Here is an 18857-nt window from a genome sequence, read left to right on the forward strand (position 1 = left end):
AAGGGTCATGCAAACTGCCAGCCACATTGTTGGAGGTGAGCTTCCCTCCCTCCAGGACATCTACACCAGGCAGTGTATAAGAAAAGCTCGGAGGATCACTAATGACTCCAGCCACCCATCCCACAGACTGCTCTCTCTGCTCCCCTCAAGAAGACGTCTCCGCAGCATCCGATCCCTACTAGTCAACTGAGGGATAGCTTTTTCCCTCAGGCCATCAGACTAATTAACAGCCATAAATAACACAGCATACTTCCACAATATGGTATGCTACACACTGCACTCAAACTTCAACAGTTCAACACTGGACTATATACACACACACACACACACACACACACACACACACACACACACTGCATTCATACTGCATCTATACACATTGGACTATACACACACACTGCATTTAATATAATATAACAATCTATCTGACAGTAAGCTATCGGTACCACAGGACATTTCTGTATCTGTACAGTCTGTTGCACTTTACATGATACATATATATTACATGTATATAATACTTATATATATTATTTATATTTATACTACTGTATGTAAATGGTTCTGCAATTTCTGGAGCTCGCTCCCAAGAATTTCACTCACCATGGCACATGTGCTGTGGTGATGTGACAATAAAGGTGACCTGACTTGAATTGACTTGACAACATATCCGAATTTGTTGCATGTGGCTCGAAAGCCCTAGGAGGAGTTACTCTTGATAAATTTTTGTCTAAGCTTAAATAGGAAAACAGAATGTTGGCTTCTACAAAGCCAACATAATAAAGATTTGTGACTAGCTGAAAAGAAAGTGTAATCCTTCAAATCTCAGTAGAAATACCTCTGGATCTGGGCTCATAACAGAGGATATAACAGAAAACACACAAAAAACACCAATAACTTTCGCCCATACTACGTATTATACAACAAATCATTAAATAGATATAATAAACCCACAGCACCCGTCTTTCTTTAAATGAGACGGTCCTTTAAAGCAATATATAAGGTGAGTGGATCTACTACTCAGCATAACTGAGGAAGCTGCTGTTCCTCACTAAACAACACATACACACAAACACAAAAGACAAGTCAGAACATGAAAAACACAAACACCAACAGAAATGTAAACAAAATATAAAGCTCTAACTGGACTGTGACCAATATGGACCACTCAAGAAGCTTCCAGTCCATCAGTGTAAACTGACCTGTGGCATTCAAAAGACATTGTACTTTATAATGAGACGATTGTGTGGATGGTACAGGGAACACTTTAGGGCAGTTGAGCTTACTGCATCACCAACAAGAGAGATGTTCTTTGTAGAACATAGTGATTTACAGTTGTTCCTTTGCGTTTGGTGACTTTGAAAAGACCAGTACATGCATACGTATAAAAAGAACTTCACAATTTACTGTTTATATTTAAATTACTATATATATATATAAATAATTATTAAAAATGTATATATATATTTTTATTTATCATTACCATACTTTATTTTCACAAACTATTTGTATTCCTGATTTTTTCCACAGTTTTACAATATCTTCTCCAATCTGGCTAAAATTTATTATTAGAGAGCACAACTCACAGAAGGTGATCCTCCAGAATGGCATGACAACTTATGCTACGGATCTCAGATAAATTGTAAAACAGTGTAACCTACAAGGATTATATTGGATTGCAATTCGTGGATCCTGAATGTGACAATGAAGAAATTGTAAAATACAAAGTCTACTCTTCAGATGCGAATACAGCCCTGTAGCTCAAGCACTTATAATAAAGCACACTTGTTAAAAAGAGAGGTTTTTTGGATGGATACAGTGGATGGAAAGCCTGTTTAAAGTATGTAGCGTATGAGACGTCCTCTGGAACTCAGGTACACAAGCACTGCAGAATTTATTTCTGGAGCTAGATGGCAACAAGCAATCTAATAAAGTACAAACACTGAAGACAAAGCTGCTCTCTGATGTGTTCGAGTAAGGGCTGATGTAATCTTATCTATTCAAATCAAAGCATTTTTGTGTGAACCTGAAATAAAAAAGGCTTGTGTTAAAGGACCACTGTCAATAATCTAAATGAGTTGTTTAAATAAATGTTCTTATGTTGGGTTACTGAAAAATGTTTGGAGACTTTTTAAAAGATAAAAACATGTTCAGAAAACTGAACCATTTTAAGTTACAGTTGAGTAATTGACTGGAGATTAATAATTCAAGTTAGATTTTGAAACAGATTAAACAAAAATCTTAAACGTTAATTAAAACTAATAAAGTTGTGTGGAACCACTGTCCATTATTTATTTGAGTTTAAAAGTATAGGTTTTTTTTGAGCATCAGTGATGAAGAGCTCTTTGTTATCAGCATAAAGAATGTCTTGGAGGGTTGTATAAAGAAGAACATTGAATATCAGAGTGAAATTTTAATGTATCTAACAAACAAATGGTCTAAGCAGCCATCATGTTCAGTCAGTCACGTGACTCCACCTGTTTTAGACACTCTTGTAACCGAGTGCAACAAAACAACCAGCGGTGTTAAGAGAAACACACAGAATGGTAAAGTGAAGTGAAGGGTGAAGTGTAACGAGTCCAGTGCTGTAGAATCAGGTGATACAAGGTGATTACACAGAGTGACATGCCCCTACATTAGAGCTTAATTAGGACTATAATCTTTTATTCTGTTTCAGTACATCATCATCAGTCATGTTACAGCCACAGTCACAAGTGTAATGAACGTGACCGAGGTGGATTATTTACTCTATCATCATTTTTCTCTAAATTTCTTTGGAGGAAAAACTAAAAGTTGATAGATTGAAAGTACAAATCACAAAAAAGGACAAATGACAGAACTGGAAGTTTAGTGTTTTTTTAGTTTAGTAAACAGAAAAGCTGTAATTTTTTATATATTTGTTATTCAGAGGAAACACAGCATGAACCCAGTCGAGTGTCACAGACCTAATAATATAAACCATTAAACTAAATACCCCAATATAGTGTGTGTGTGTACCTCAGTTTCTCCAGTGTACAGTGTGGATTCTTCAGCCCATCAGAGAGCAGCTTCACTCCTGAATACTGCAGTTTATTCTCACTCAGGTTCAGTTCTCTCAGACTGGAGGAGTTTGAGCTGAGAACTGAGGACAGAACTCTACAGCTTTCCTCTGTCAGATTACACTCACACAGACTGGAAGAGAAATGATGGTGTTTGATTTATTTCTCTGATAGTGAGTTGAGGTGTTTCCATCAGTGAGAAATAAAGTGTCTACCTGAACACAAGGTTCTAATGTCAGGATAAAAATATAACATGAACATCTGTGTATAAAGTTGGACTGCTCTTGGAAGATCCATGTGTCCAATTCAATTCTCTTTTTTGGGAAACACCTGATCTGACAGAAGATTTAGAGTACAATATTAGAGCTATTTGGAGACCAGTGTGATGTTTATGGAGGATAAAATCTGGTTTATTAATTACTTCTGTTTGTCACAACATCTTTTTTAAATGCTGTTCAACACTTTAGTATGACTAGAGTTAGTATGTTTTTAAATGTGTGTGTAATGTACACTGTTCTACACACTGTGGAAATAAACTTTGTTCTGATGTGAGAAGTGATGTAGATCTTTCAGTATTTTCACAGAGACAGTAAAACTGTTGGTGGTGTTTTTTATTAACCTTCACACAGAGAAACATCACATAATTAGGAGCCTTGCTTTTATTAACCTACATGTCTCGGTGTTTGACTCATTCAAACAAAACACATGAAATCAGTTTTTATAGTTATGTAGATGACACACAAGTTTATATATCAGTGTCACTGTGTAATCAAGATCTAATTAAACTGATTACATGCTTGTATGAAATATCTGACTGGATGCCACAGAACTTTCTACAGTTAAACCAGGATAAAATGGAGATAGTAGTTGTAGGAGATGAAAAAAGAGAATACTTATTGAAAAATGAGCTGGGATACAGGTTAGAAATCTGGGTGTAATAGTCGACTCTGACCTCAGCTTTGTTCCTCACATCAATAATATCTCTAAAGTCACATTTAATCATTTGAGGAACACTGAAAAAGTCCATTTTAATATAAAGAAGATACAGAAATCTTTTTCTACATGCACTCATTCCAAGTAGATTAGATTAATGTAACACTCTCTTATGTATTTCACAAAAATACATTTATCTATTACAGTCAGTACAAAATTCAGCGGCTCAGTTTCTAACAAAAGCTAAAAGAGAGACCATATCACTCCTATTGTACAGGACTGTACTGGTTACCTGTGACATCCACAATCATTTTAATATAAATCTATAATATTTATTTATCATCAACAAATGCTGACTTCCTTAAGGTGAATTTTAATAAGAAGAAGCTTCAGTCAAACTGCTTTTAGTGTCACTGCTCCCAGGATGTGGATCTCACTCTCAGTGTTTATCCATCAGTCACCTTCACTAAATACATTTACAAAGCAGCTTAAACATGTGTGTGTATGTGTGTGTGTGTGTGTGTGTGTGTGTGTGTGTGTGTGTGTGTGTGTGTGTACCTCAGTATCTCCAGTGTACAGTGTGGATTCTTCAGTCCATCAGACAGCAGCTTCACTCCTGAATCCTGCAGTTTATTGACACTCAGGTTCAGTTCTCTCAGACTGGAGGAGTTTGAGCTGAGAACTGAGGACAGAACTCTACAGCTTTCCTCTTTCAGATTAGAGTCACACAGCCTGGAAGAGAAATGATGATGTGTTTCATGATGTGAATTGAGGTGTTTCTATCAGTGTGAAAAAAGTGTCTACCTGAACACAAGGTTCTAATGTCGGGATAAAAATATAAAATGAACATCTGTGTACAGATGTGACAAATAAGAATGCGCATCACGGATAAAAGGATCCTGCGATTTCTAGCCACATCACATTCTTTAGTGCCTAAAACACATGACCAATAGAGTTCAGTCGTGTGCAATTCTCTATCAGGTATACTTATAAGTTAGTCTTATCCCTTTGAAAACCACTTGCCACAGTATCAATCCCCGTAAACATTAAGTGGTTATATGCTATTGGGGACATAGAGATCAGCATAGTCTCACCATGTATCTAACTCTCAAACTCGAAATTTATAAACAATGCTATGTGAATTTATTTAGAGGATAATTAATGCTTTATGTTGTACCCTTTCACATGCTAAGCTCCTATTCAGTCTGTTATAAGACTTTACAAAACAATCTTTACACTCTGGTATAATTGCATAATGTTTAATGCACAACAATATTGAGGTGCAAATAGTATCTGCCACTATTTATAAGTACCAATAGCATATAACGACTATTTACACTTCATATTACCAATAAATGCTATAAATCATTAAACTTTAATAAATATAAGGAATAATATAGCTGCAAGCAGCCATTCCGGGGTCAAGCCGATCACATGTGCTCAGAACACATGGCTGATGAACCATACCAAGTTTCGTAGCGATATGGCAATGTTTTTAAAATCTCGTGGCCACTAGGTGGCGCTGTCACGAAACGTTGCATGCACCCTCAGGTCATGACTATGATGACATATACCAAGTTTCGTGTCGACACGCATAAGTTTTGCGAAGATACAGCCTCACATCTGTTTTGGCGTGCTTGCCAACATGTATGTTGCCACGGTTTGGTATCGTTTGACTCAGCATGCCTCAAGGAGTCTAACAACACATCCTTCATGATTTTAGACTAAAGTTTGCAGTAGTTATAAGCAAAAATAGCTGTTTTTAAAATCTCGTGGCCACTAGGTGGCGCTGTCACGAAACGTTGCATACACCCTCAGGTCATGATTATAATGACATATATCAAGTTTTGTGTCAACACACATAAGTTTTGCGAAGATACAGCCTCACATCTGTTTTGGCGTGCTTGCCAACATGTATGTTGCCACGGTATACGAGAAGGCATTGGTATTTCAAAAAGCTTTTGATAACTTTTTGTCTAGGGTGTCTCTAGATGCTAGCTACCAAAGGACATGCAAATCGGACAAACGGTCTAGGAGGAGTTTGACAAAGTATGTATCACGGAAAATTCAAAATGGCGGAAAGGTATTCATGACAGAAATGATGTCATGTGGTGCATTCGATTCAGCATGAGCAAAGGATCCAAAATATGCAAGAACTGAGTCTCTAGGCCTTACGAGTCAGCAGTTATGAACATGAACATAGATGGATGTTTGGACTGTTGGTGGCGCTAAAGGGTTTGAGCTAGACACACCAAAGTTGCTAGAATAACTTTTAAGACTGGCCTCTACATGTGTGCCAAATTACATAACTTTCCTACATACGATTCTATGGGCTGCCATTGACTTCAATGGAAGAAGAGGAATAATAATAATAATAATAAGAAGAAGAAGAAGAAGAAGAAGAAGAAGAAGAAGAAGAAATATAGCTGCAAGCAGCCATTCCGGGGTCAAGCCGATCAGTTGCGCTCAAAACATGTCACTGATGAACCATACCAAGTTTCGTAGCGATATGGCATTGTTTTTAAAATCTCGTTGCCACTAGGTGGCGCTGTCAAAAAACGTTGCATGCACCTTCAGGTCATGACTGTAATGACATTTACCAAGTTTCACGTCGACACACATAATTTTTGCGAACATACAGCATCACGTCTTATTTGGCGTGCTCGCCACCATGTATGTTGCCACGGTTTGGTATTGTTTGATTCAGCATGCGTCAAGTAGTCTTGCCAAAGTATAGGAGAAGGCATTGGTCTATCAAAAAACTTTTGATAACTTTTTATCTTGCGTGTCTCTAGATGCTATATACCAAAGAACATGCAAATCGGACAAACGGTCTAGGAGGAGTTCGAAAAATTAGGTTTTACAGAAAATTCAAAATGGCGGAAAGGTATTCATGAGGGAAATGATGTCATATGGTGCACTCGAATCGGCATGAGCAAAGGATCCAAAATATGCAAGAACTGTGTCTCTAGGCCTTACCAGTCAGCAGTTATGAACATGAACATAATTCGATTTTGGACTGTTGGTGGCGCTAAAGGGTTTGAGCTAGACACACCAAAGTTGCTAGAATAACTTCTAAGACTGGCCTCTACATGTGTGCCAAATTACATAACTTTCCTACATACGGTTCTATGGGCTGCCATTGACTTCAATGGAAGAAGAGGAATAATAATAATAATAATAATAATAATAAGAAGAAGAAGAAGAAAACCGACAATAACAATAGGTGTCTACGCCCTTCGGGGCGTGACCCCTAATAATAATAATAATAAGAAGAAGAAGAAGAAGAAAACTGACAATAACAATAGGTGTCTACGCCCCTTCGGGGCGTGACCCCTAATAATAATAATAAGAAGAAGAAGAAAACCGACAATAACAATAGGTGTCTACGCCCCTTCGGGGCGTGACCCCTAATAATAATAATAATAAGAAGAAGAAAACCGACAATAACAATAGGTGTCTACGCCCCTTCGGGGCTTGACCCCTAAATATAGCTGCAAGCAGCCATTCCGGGGTCAAGCCGATCACATGCACTCAGAACATGTCGCTGATGAATCAAACCAAGTTTCGTAGCGATATAGCATTGTTTTTAAAATCTTGTGACCACTAGGTGGCGCTGTCACAAAACGTTGAATGCACCCTCAGGTCATGACTATAATGACATACACCAAGTTTTGTGTCAACACGCATAAGTTTTGCAAAGATACAGCCTCAAGTCTGTTTTGGCGTGCTCGCCACCACACAAAATGGCCGTCCGAAAACCGTTTGAGTCGGCATGCCTCAAGCAGTCTAACACCTCCTTCATGATTTTAGACTCACGTTTGCAGTACTTATAAGCAAAAATAGCTGTTTTTAAAATCTCGTGATACAGCCTCACGTCTGTTTTGGCGTGCTCGCCACCATGTATGTTGTCACGGTATACGAGAAGGCATTGGTCTATTAAAAAGCTTTTGATAACTTTTTGTCTAGGGTGTCTCTAGATGCTAGATACCAAAGGACATGCAAATCGGACAAATCTTGGACAGATCCATGTGTCTCAGCTCATATGAGACGATGTATTTAACTTTCTGAAACAGGATAATGTACTGAAACAAACTTGTGTACGAGTACATGTGCCACATACATAATTGTGTACTACATAATTCCACTTACTTGAGTGTAAATGAGAGAGGTAGACCTACTGATTCCGAATAAACTGGTAATTGCTGTTCATGAATGATCTCAGTGAACGAAAGAGGATCTGCTGACTCACTGATGTGGTTCATTCAGTTTAAAAACTATGTAGCACTAAGACAAGCCTTATATGTTGTTGTTCTTCACAGCATAATCCACTGTACATGAATGTGTAATGACTGATGGATATTTTTTAAATCATTGTTCCACTGAAAACTTCATACACGATAAGTAAAAATGACTCTTTTACCACATTACATTAATGTCCTCATGCGTGATCATTCTCACAAAACTAACCTGAAACTAGACTGAAATTTCTTCAAAATACATCTGAACGTCTTATGAACTGTGTGAATGAAACAATGACTTATAATATCCAAAAAGACTTATTGGTGTGGTTTAATGATATAATTTACAGAAAGACTCACTGAATGAATCAGTGAACAAATCTGATAGAATCTTTTTGTTCAGAATGAAATGATGTGAGTCACTGGGATGAAGGGAAATGAGCAGCTCTAGTTCTGGAGTTGGAGCTTTGGGGAAAACAGCATCATATAATACCATTTCCTGTTTTTCATGTCTAATGACTAATATTGTGCTGCTGTTATTTAACACATTTTATCATATTTAATATATATTTTTGATTGTACAACATGTTTAAAAGGTTCAAAATGGTTAGTTTAAAAAGTTCTATAAAAATAAAATTATGATGATTATAATTATTACGCAAAATTTATTAACATATTTAAAGTTTGTGTTCGAGTGTGTGTGTGTGTGTGTGTGTGTGTGTGTGTGTATACCTCAGTATCTCCAGTGTACAGTGTGGATTCTTCAGTCCATCAGAGAGCAGCTTCACTCCTGAATCCTGCAGTTTATTGTTACTCAGGTCCAGTTCTCTCAGACTGGAGGAGTTTGAGCTGAGAACTGAGGACAGAACTCTACAGCTTTCCTCTGTCAGATTACACTGAAACAGACTGCAAGAGAAATGATGAAATATCAGAACACTGATCTCAAACACACAAACAGCCATAATCCAGCTAAAGTTGAAGCTGTAACAGAAATGTCAGTGTGTTTGTGTCACACACACAAATCAGAGGACAGGACACCACATCAGCACATTTACAGGAGCAGGGACGTCTTTCTGCACTCCACAATCTCTCAGCTACAATTTATTATAAGACCATTAGGTCATGTACATAACACACACATGTGAGAGCGAGCAGCCTACAAACACTACACTCTGATCTGTGTTCAAGTTTCTACACCCAACACTGCAGATACAGTGCATTTTATTACAGAAAATAAAGAATTATAGAGCTGTGCACAATTACGGGTCTATTTCTGTACTTAACCCATACATAAGGCGCACAGTATTATAAGGCGTATGCTAAAACATACGGTCTACAAAAAAAGGTAACAGAAGCAAAACAGTGAGTTTAGTTGAACTTTATTCTACTATTTAACAACACACACATTATTTTTTAATCAGTCTTCTCCCACAAATCCATCAACGTCCTCATCTACTGTGTCTTCTTAACTTGGCGCAGTACATTTTCTTGCTTCCTCCACTTCCGAACCATAGATACATTAATGTTGAATACTTTCAGCTGCTCTATTCCCATTTACAACCGTGTAACTGACAGCCTGTAGTTTGTATTGTGCCTCGTAAGCATCTGATTTTTATTGGCGGATGGAAAACCGAAGGTGCATTGACCGCCACCTACTGGACTGGAGTGTGAAGCGCATAATGGTTAGGAAGAAACAAATGTTGTTTTGCAACATACCGGTAGTTATACTGTACCTACCGGAGGTGTGGTGGAGGTAAGCGTACGTACTGTACTTATTACGTAATGTTCTCTGATTGGTTTATCGCTGCCAGCGTACGTAGTGTTTGTATTATGTCCCTGTGTCTGTGGGAAACGGTCCGACAGTCAATCAAGCGGAGCGCTTACCAAAGTCGCCCAACATTTTTACAGATTTTTGGAACTCGGTGCACACATAAGGCGCACCGGGTTATTAGGCACACGGCTGATTTTTGAGAAAATTTAAGGCTTTTAGGTGCGCCTTATAGTGCGGAAAATACGGTATATGTCGGAGATGCTAAAACAGAGATGCTAAAACAGAGATGCTAAAACAGAGATGCTAAAACAGATATATCAGCGTTCTCTGTGCTCATACAGGTACAAATCTGTCACCTCCAGACCTCTGATTTTACACACACTGGTTCAGGTGTTTGGTGTGGACCTGAGTACAGGTGTTCACATACGTCCAAACAGATCCAAACTAAAGAGACTGTTTGATTTAACCTTATAAACAATTCTTAATTAGGATTTTTTAGAAAATGTAAATGTGTAGAAATCTATCAACTATCATAAACATTGTAAATAAAGGATATTTGAAAGAACATTTTACACTTTACTACAGATGTCATTGTTACAACACAACATAGTGAACGCTTCATTCTCGACAGAGTAAATGGGATCATATCTTTCAAATCTGAGCTCCTTCCCTGTTTACAGAGTGACGTCACATCAGCACGACTGCACACAGCATCAGAAATAAACAAAGTCAAACTTCTTACCTTTAAATGAGTGACACTGTATATACACAAGTATTAGCTTTAGATGGATCAACATACAGACATTCGTTTGTTCAATCTAAAACACTGACTATACACATAGCAGGAAATCTAACCCACCTTGTAGGTAAAAATCTAACACAACACTACTGTGTGTTACACTAAATGATTTGTGTAGGTGGGCTTCAGGTGGCTATAAGTGACACGGTACTTCCTGAAGAGTGTAGTGTATATTATATAATACACAGTGTGGAACTAGCTTTGAACAGCACAACATCCCCAAACCTAGCACGGTCAGTGAGACTCCCGACTCCAAGGTAGCTGTCAAAATCACAACACATCATTTACCTTCAACAATTTTACTGTCATTATTTTCTTCTCTTAAGGAACACACTTTAGCCACAGTATTAAAAAAATGAATGTGTCAGATACAATCACAATACACCTTCCAAGTCAGTGCTTTAACCACAACAGATTAACAAAAATCACAATCAAAGAATAAGAATGTGATCGATCATTAACAGTTTGGTGTCTTTGTTGAGCTCCAAGTAGAACAAAACAGGACTTTTTAGTAACAGCGGTCACGACACTACACTCACCTGTGACACATTATTCATCCTCTCTCTTTTTACTGTACCTGTTTGTACACTTGATAATCAAAGAACAAAAAGAACCCCATTAAAATAAAAAATCTTTTTATATAAAGTCACATTTCAAAATCCATTCTCTACAAAAAGTTCAGTGTTAGAGAAAGAAAATATTAATCACTCATCTGAGTTCGCTGCCTAGCTTAATAACCTAGCTAACATAATAAGATAAAGCTGAACATTTTCCCACTTCGTCTGTCGAATGTGTCGAGGTCCAAAATGGTGATTGATGTTTTATTTACCATGAGCTCAGACCTTGGTAAAGTTTAGCAGACTGAAGGAGACTTTTGTTTTTCCTTCGTATTAGGTTAAATTAAAAAAAAAAACATTTGTGTTTTATTTTTATTAGAAAGAACAATTGAGGGAAAAAAAGACACGACAGAGTGAATCTCCCCACAACACTGTGTCACACACAACAAAAGATGAAGAACTTGAACCAAAGAGATACTTGATGGTCATTAGAATATTGTAATATTTAATTTTTATATTTTCTATCCATATTGATCCCATTTTGTCAGTCTTCGGTTCACAGATCAGTTTTGTTAACTGTGAGTTCTGTTAAATGTCACTTTCAAAATAAACAGAAAAGAAAAAGTCTTTCACTGGTGTTTAGTTCAGAAATGTCTTTAGTTCTTAAATGCATGCAGTTATTTTGTATAACTTTTTTTTAAATAAATCTTAGAGAACACTAAATCTTTCATGATTCATATATAAAAGCTATAAAATGCCTCATATGATGTTATAAGATTTTGTCCATGTGGCCCAGCCCTCAGTTCAGATATAACATGTTAGTGTAAAAAGTGACACAATCTTCTGTAAAAGTACCAGAGGTTTGTGTAAAGATGATTAGAGGAACTATTAACACACATTAATCCAAACAGTGCAGTTCAGTGTTACATTAAAATAATAAACCATGCAGTAATACAGTTATAAATAAAAATACTCACTCAGCTTTTCTGGAGGCTTTGACCACTGGCAGCAGCCTCAGAAGACATTCATGTGATGGATCATATTTCCTCAAATCAAACTCATCCAGCTCCTGTTCTGAGGTCAGTAACACAAACACCAGAGCTGACCACTGAGCAGGAGAGAGACTGGTGTCACTGAGACGACTGTAACCTCCTCTGTTCAGGTAAGTTTGTACTTCCTGCACTAGAGAATGATCATTCAGTTCATTCAGACAGTGGAACAGATTGATGGATTTCTCTGGAGATGGATTCTGCCTGATCTTCTCCTTGATGTACTCCACTGTTTCCTGTTTGCTGTGAGATCTGCTTCCTGTCTGTGGCATTAAGTCTTGTAAAAGAGTCTGATTGGACTCCAGTGAGAGACCCAGAAGGAAGCGGAGGAACAGGTCCAGGTGTCCATTCTCACTCTGTAAGGCCTTGTCCACTGAACACCTGAGGAGATCAGACATGTTTGACTTCCTGAAAATATCAGACATATCAGAGGTTTGATGTTCTGTTACATTTCTGTTGATGAAAGAGAGGAACAAGTATAAAGCAGCCAGAAACTCCTGAACACTCAGATGTACGAAGCTGAACACCTTCCCCAGGTGAAGCCCAAACTCCTCTCTGAAGATCTGGGTACACACTCCTGAGTACACTGACACTTCTCTGACATCAATGCCACACTCTCTCAGGTCTTCCTCATAGAAGATCAGGTTTCCTTTCTCCATCTGGTGGAAAGCCAGTTTTCCCAGTGCCATGATACTCTCTCTACTCTGCAGAGGATCAGGGTCACATTTCTGATGGTACTTTTGGTCCTTGTGTTTGATCTGAAAGATCAGGAAGTTTGTGAACATTTGAGTCAGAGTCTTGGGGATCTCTCCACCCTCTGCTTCACCCAACATTCTCTCTAGAACAGTGGCTGAGATCCAGCAGAAGACTGGGATGTGGCACATGATGTAGAGGCTTCTTGAAGACTTCAGGTGAGTGATGATGTTTTCAGCCAGGCTCTGATCACTGATCCTCTTCCTGAAGTACTCCTCTTTCTGAGGATCACTGAAGCCTCGTATCTCTATTACCTGGTCTACACACTCAGGAGGGATCTGATTGGCTGCTCCTGGTCTTGTGGTTATCCAGAGGAGAGCAGAGGGAAGCAGATTCCCCTTGATGAGGTTCGTCAGCAGCACATCCACTGAGGCTGACTCTGTCACATCACACAATCTCTCATTCTTCTGGAAATTTAGAGGAAGTCGACACTCATCCAGACCATCAAAGATCAACACCACTTTGTAGGAGTCACAGTCTATTGATTCTAGTTTTCTCATTTCTGGGAAAAAGTGATGAAGAAGATTCATCAGACTGAGATTTTGCTGCTTCATCAGATTCAGCTCTCTAAAGGGAAGTGGAAACATTAAAGTGACGTCCTGATTTACTTCTCCTTCAGCCCAGTCCAGGATGAACTTCTGCACAGAGACTGTTTTCCCAATTCCAGCAACTCCTTTAGTCAGCACAGTTCTGATGGACTTGTCTTTAAAGAGCTCATTACATTTGATGGGTTTCTCCTGTGTTGCTGGTCTCCTGGATGCTGTCTCAACCTGTCTCACCTCATGTTCATTATTGACGTCTCCACTCCAACCCTCTGTGATGTAGAGCTCAGTGTAGATCTCATTCAGAAGTGCTGAGCTTCCATGCTGTGAGATTCCTTCATTAATTCTTTTAAACTTCTCTCTCAGCTTGGACTTCATCTTTGACTGATACACAAAGGCGAGTTCTAATAAACAAAGTAATATCTAGTTTAGTAATAAATAGTTTAAATTCAAAATGGTTCAAACACTGCTAGTAATTCCTGACTGATGTACTAAATATTACTGAAGCTGGACCATGAACAGAACAGAAAAGCAGCAGATGTACATGAAACTAAAATTAAATGTAAAATTTAAAGTGTTCGTATCTAAAACTATTTCCTCTCTCTAAAGTGAAGCTGGTGGAATAAAGTCATGACTCAGAGCTCTTACTGTTGTGCAGTGTGTTAGCGAGATCTGTGTGGTTCATGTTCTTCAGGACGTGCAGTGTGATCTTCAGCGCTCCGTCTCTGACACTGTGCAGATCCTCCTCATCCTCCACCTCCCTCTCAGTGCATGCTGGGTAATCTGGACTCAGGAGCTTCCTAAACCTCTTCAGCTCATTCTTTATCAGAGTGATGACTTTGTGTTCCAGCTCCTGGTTAGAAACACACAGGAACAAATCTAAATATTATCATGTTACACAGTTAGAGAGACTTTTATTTTATCAAAAGATGTAGAAGTCTATTTTTATTATCACATTTAAAACTCATACAACTGATTACCCATAATGCTGCTGCACATCAAAACATGACAAGGGATCACAACACACACATTACACACATTAAACACAACACACACATTACACACTTTAAACACAACACACACATTACACACAACACACACATTACACACTTTAAAAACAACACACACACCTTGAATATAGAGTCCAGCTGTTTTCTCCTGATGTCTGATTTTTGTGGTCTGTGAACAAACAAAACTCATCATGTAATATGGACTATATGTATTCATAGCTGCACAAATCACACACTAATAAATACAGACACAGATATTTAACACTATCCTCTTAACACAATACACTGATTTCAGGATTTCCTAACTGACACCAACATGTTTAGAAACAAATGTTTGAATAAATGAATAAAATCTTTATATTGTCATTAATGTCCCAGGTGTAAATGTTCTTCTGTAGCACCACAGACCATCCAGCTCAGGGACTGCAGACTGAACTGAACTCTTAAAGCACTTTTCCTCACTGCCAGTCCGAGAGCTGCAGCACTGCACAGTTTAGTGTTTTACTGCTTCAACACCTGATAAAGCTCATGAAGGGCTTCATAATGAGACGAGTGAGTTTGATCAGGTGGAACACTGCTGTAAAACACCTCACTATACTGACCTCACATCAGTAGAACTGTCTCTGAAGTTATATGGATGATGCATTGACGCGTCACTCTTCATGGACACACAGCTGGGTTCTGGTGAGTCTGATCTCTTTCCCTCCATTATTCTAGAATTACAACAGAAATATCAGCAATCATTAATACTCTGCTGTCTGAGCACTGTTAAACAATGTGTTCATCATTAAACACCAATAATTCCATCTTTTTAATTCAGATCCACAAACTCCTGTCAGAGCTGACGCTATGGGAACGCTATGGGAAGTTGTGTCTGAAGCTCGCCAATTTAATGGCTCAGGAAGGACACATGACAAAGTGATTATGTGCCAGTAAGTCCATATGAGGGCATCTATGTCACATTTACTCCAGCTTCTTTGTCTTCAGGAAGCGCTCTGTGTATGTGTGTCAATTGTTTGTCCTGTTTGTCAAGGGCAGGGAGAAAAAAAAATATATATTTTAGGGAAAGCTAGGCGAGAAAAGCAATAATTCTGGTGAGTCTGATCTCTTTCCCTCCATCATTCTAGAATTACAACAGAAATATCAGCAATAATTAATACTCTGCTGTCTCAGCACTGTTAACTGCTACAACACCTGATAAAGCTCATGAAGGGCTTCATAATGAGACGAGTGAGTTTGATCAGGTTTAACACTGCTGTAAAACACCTCACTATACTGACCTCACATCAGTAGAACTGTCTCTGAAGTTATATGGATGATGCATTGACGTGTAACTCTTCATGGACACACAGCTGGGTTCTGGTGAGTCTGATCTCTCATGAAGGGCTTCATAATGAGACGAGTGAGTTTGATCAGGTGGAACACTGCTGTAAAACACCTCACTATACTGACCTCACATCAGTAGAACTGTCTCTGAAGTTATATGGATGATGCATTGACGCATCACTCTTCATGGACACACAGCTGGGTTCTGGTGAGTCTGATCTCTTTCCCTCCATCATTCTAGAATTACAACAGAAATATCAGCAATCATTAATACTCTGCTGTCTGAGCACTGTTAAACAATGTGTTCATCATTAAACACCAATAATTCCATCTTTTTAATTCAGATCCACAAACTCCTGTCAGAGCTGACGCTATGGGAACGCTATGGGAAGTTGTGTCTGAAGCTCGCCAATTTAATGGCTCAGGAAGGACACATGACGAAGTGATTATGTGCCAGTAAGTCCATATGAGGGCATCTACGTCACATTTACTCCAGCTTCTTTGTCTTCAGGAAGCGCTCTGTGCATGTCTGTCAATTGTTTGTCCTGTCTGTCAAGGGCAGGGAGAAAAAATATATATATATTTTAGGGAAAGCTAGGTGAGAAAAGCAATAATATATTGCAATCTGCTGCCCTCATAGTTGGGGTCCCACATCCGCCAAGGCAGCGTGGCGCCTTCGATCATGGGGTTGAGTTAGCAGAAGCAGAGAAAGAGACGGGTATTTCCCTTTCTCTTGCCCTCTCCCCTGACTCCGTTCGCTCGGTTTCGGTTTCGGGAGCTCACACTGCCGCTTCAGGTGCCTATAAGTGAAATGGTACTTCCTGAACTTCCTGAAGAGTGTAGTGTATATTGTATAATGCACAGTGTGGAACTAGCTTTGAACAGCCGACACAATATTTGGCATTCGAGGAGCTCCTCGAGGCGGTGACACGCGCTGTGTCTAGGTTAAAATCAGATTGGCTTGAAGAGGGCATTAATGTCATCCATTCTAAGCTAGACGACCACTTTCTAACTTCAGGCTGCAGGCCACCTTCACTCAGGCGGCTGCCGTTTTTCCCAGACCTCTATGCTGAGGTTTTGAGGTCTTGGAGAAATCCATTTTCAGTGTGTATTTTTTCTCCTGCCATGTCTGACTATTCAGCCATTATAGGACTTGAAAGCCATGGGTATAGGGCAATGCCTGGGATTGAAGAGACTACATCACCTGCATGGAGGAAATCTGCATTCCATTCAAGCCTTTTAGGACTACTTCAGCCCTTTTTGGGTAAGGCCTACACAGCAGCAGGCCAAGCAGGTGCCTCACTTTCGGGCTGGGGCGCGGCCTTGGATGGCCGTCCTGCCCAGGGTCTATGGGAGGGCCCCTATCTCTCATGGCACATAAACTGCCTGGAGATGAGGGCTGTGTTTCTAGCATTGAAACATTTTCTTCCACACCTCGGTGACTGCCATGTCTTAGTACAGACAGACAGCAGTGCGGTGGTTCCATATATCAATCATCAGGGCGGTCTGTGTTTGCACCCCTTTCCAGGTTGGCACAGCAGATTCTGCTCTGGGCAGAGACCAGGTTCCTTTCGATTTTCATTCCAGGGTATATAAAAAAAGTCTGCTTGTGCTCTCTCACGGCCTCTGGCACAGTCAGCAAACAGTGCGTGGCAGCATGGGTATTGGCGTTCCCATAGCATCAGCCCTGACGCAGCGTCAAGTTCCCTCGAAAGTGAACTACACCAGGTTACATATGTATTCCGGTTCCCTGAGAAAGGAACGAGACGCTGCGTCGCTGGGTCAAAGCTATGCTGCTCTTATACTCCACATTCCTTTTTACTCTTCTCTCAGTGAATGATTTCTCGAAACTGTTCTTAGATCAGTTCAGTGATATATTCACTGCTATTAAACACCTTAAAGCAAAAGTTGACTTCCTGTGTTAACTAGTGAGTGTTTAGAGATACAGATGTGTTCCCATGAGACGGTGTGTATTTATTACTGGTGAATGTAAAAGTAAGTCACCTCTCGTCTTTCTTTAAGTCCTGTTTCCCAGACACACTCATGTTGGAGGTCATGTCTCCTTCTCCAGATTACAGCAGGACACACGTTTACTTCACTCCAACATCGGTGTGTTAAATTAAACCCTGAATCAGCACAGAGTTCACTTACAGGAAATAGTCACGCTATCAAGTTATAAAACAACCTGTGTACATTAAAGCTTCAGTACAAACACACAAAACTCTTCTGTATCTAGTGTCACTTCAGTGTGTTTATATATTAGAGCTTTAGATACTCACTGTGTTTTTACTCCTCAAATCTTTTAGTTTTCACTCCACACTAAATGGAGCTGCTGACTTTCACTTTCATTACAGTTTATACTGCAGAGGGGGTAATGGCAGAGACACACGCGCGCGCGCGCACACGCACACGCACACGCACACACACACACTTTCAGTAAATATGATCAAAGTTTGAAACATACAATCAATTAAATTTAGACAGAACACAATCAGGCCTGTTTGGTATGAATAAAGAATATTTTCCTATCATAATAATAATATTATACAGTTCAGGAAGTCCTTTGTTCCCCTTGTATTCGTTGTCGTTGTCCTTGTTTTAAAATCTGTTCCATCCACGGAAAAAAAAAATATAGAAAAAAATAGAAATCGTCCAGTCAGGTGACTGAAAGTAAAAAATATACTCACTGTGTTTTTACTCCTGGAATATTTAATTTTTCAGTCGTCACAAAATGGAGCTGCTGACTTCCCTGTAGAAGGGAGGAGCTCAAACAGACACGCACGCAACGCAACGCACGCAGCACGCAACACACACACACACACACACACACACACACACACA

At 39.2% G+C, this 18857-nt stretch overlaps 1 protein-coding gene across 1 annotated transcript; it reads right to left on the reverse strand.

Annotated features, from left to right (window-relative positions):
- Nucleotides 1–656: 656 nt before the first annotated feature.
- Nucleotides 657–18076, reverse strand: LOC113647494 (NACHT, LRR and PYD domains-containing protein 3-like). Its single transcript, XM_047801963.1, has 8 exons — nucleotides 18021–18076; nucleotides 16143–16253; nucleotides 14811–14859; nucleotides 14329–14533; nucleotides 12314–14084; nucleotides 8942–9115; nucleotides 4527–4700; nucleotides 657–3168 (listed from the first exon to the last, which is right to left on the reverse strand). The coding sequence occupies exons 1-8, from the start codon at nucleotides 18071–18073 to the stop codon at nucleotides 2964–2966; spliced, it is 2742 nt and encodes a 913-aa protein (XP_047657919.1). The 5' UTR covers nucleotides 18074–18076; the 3' UTR covers nucleotides 657–2963.
- Nucleotides 18077–18857: the final 781 nt, after the last annotated feature.

The sequence above is a fragment of the Tachysurus fulvidraco genome, chromosome 16 (assembly GCF_022655615.1).
Source record: "Tachysurus fulvidraco isolate hzauxx_2018 chromosome 16, HZAU_PFXX_2.0, whole genome shotgun sequence".
NCBI lineage: Eukaryota > Metazoa > Chordata > Actinopteri > Siluriformes > Bagridae > Tachysurus > Tachysurus fulvidraco.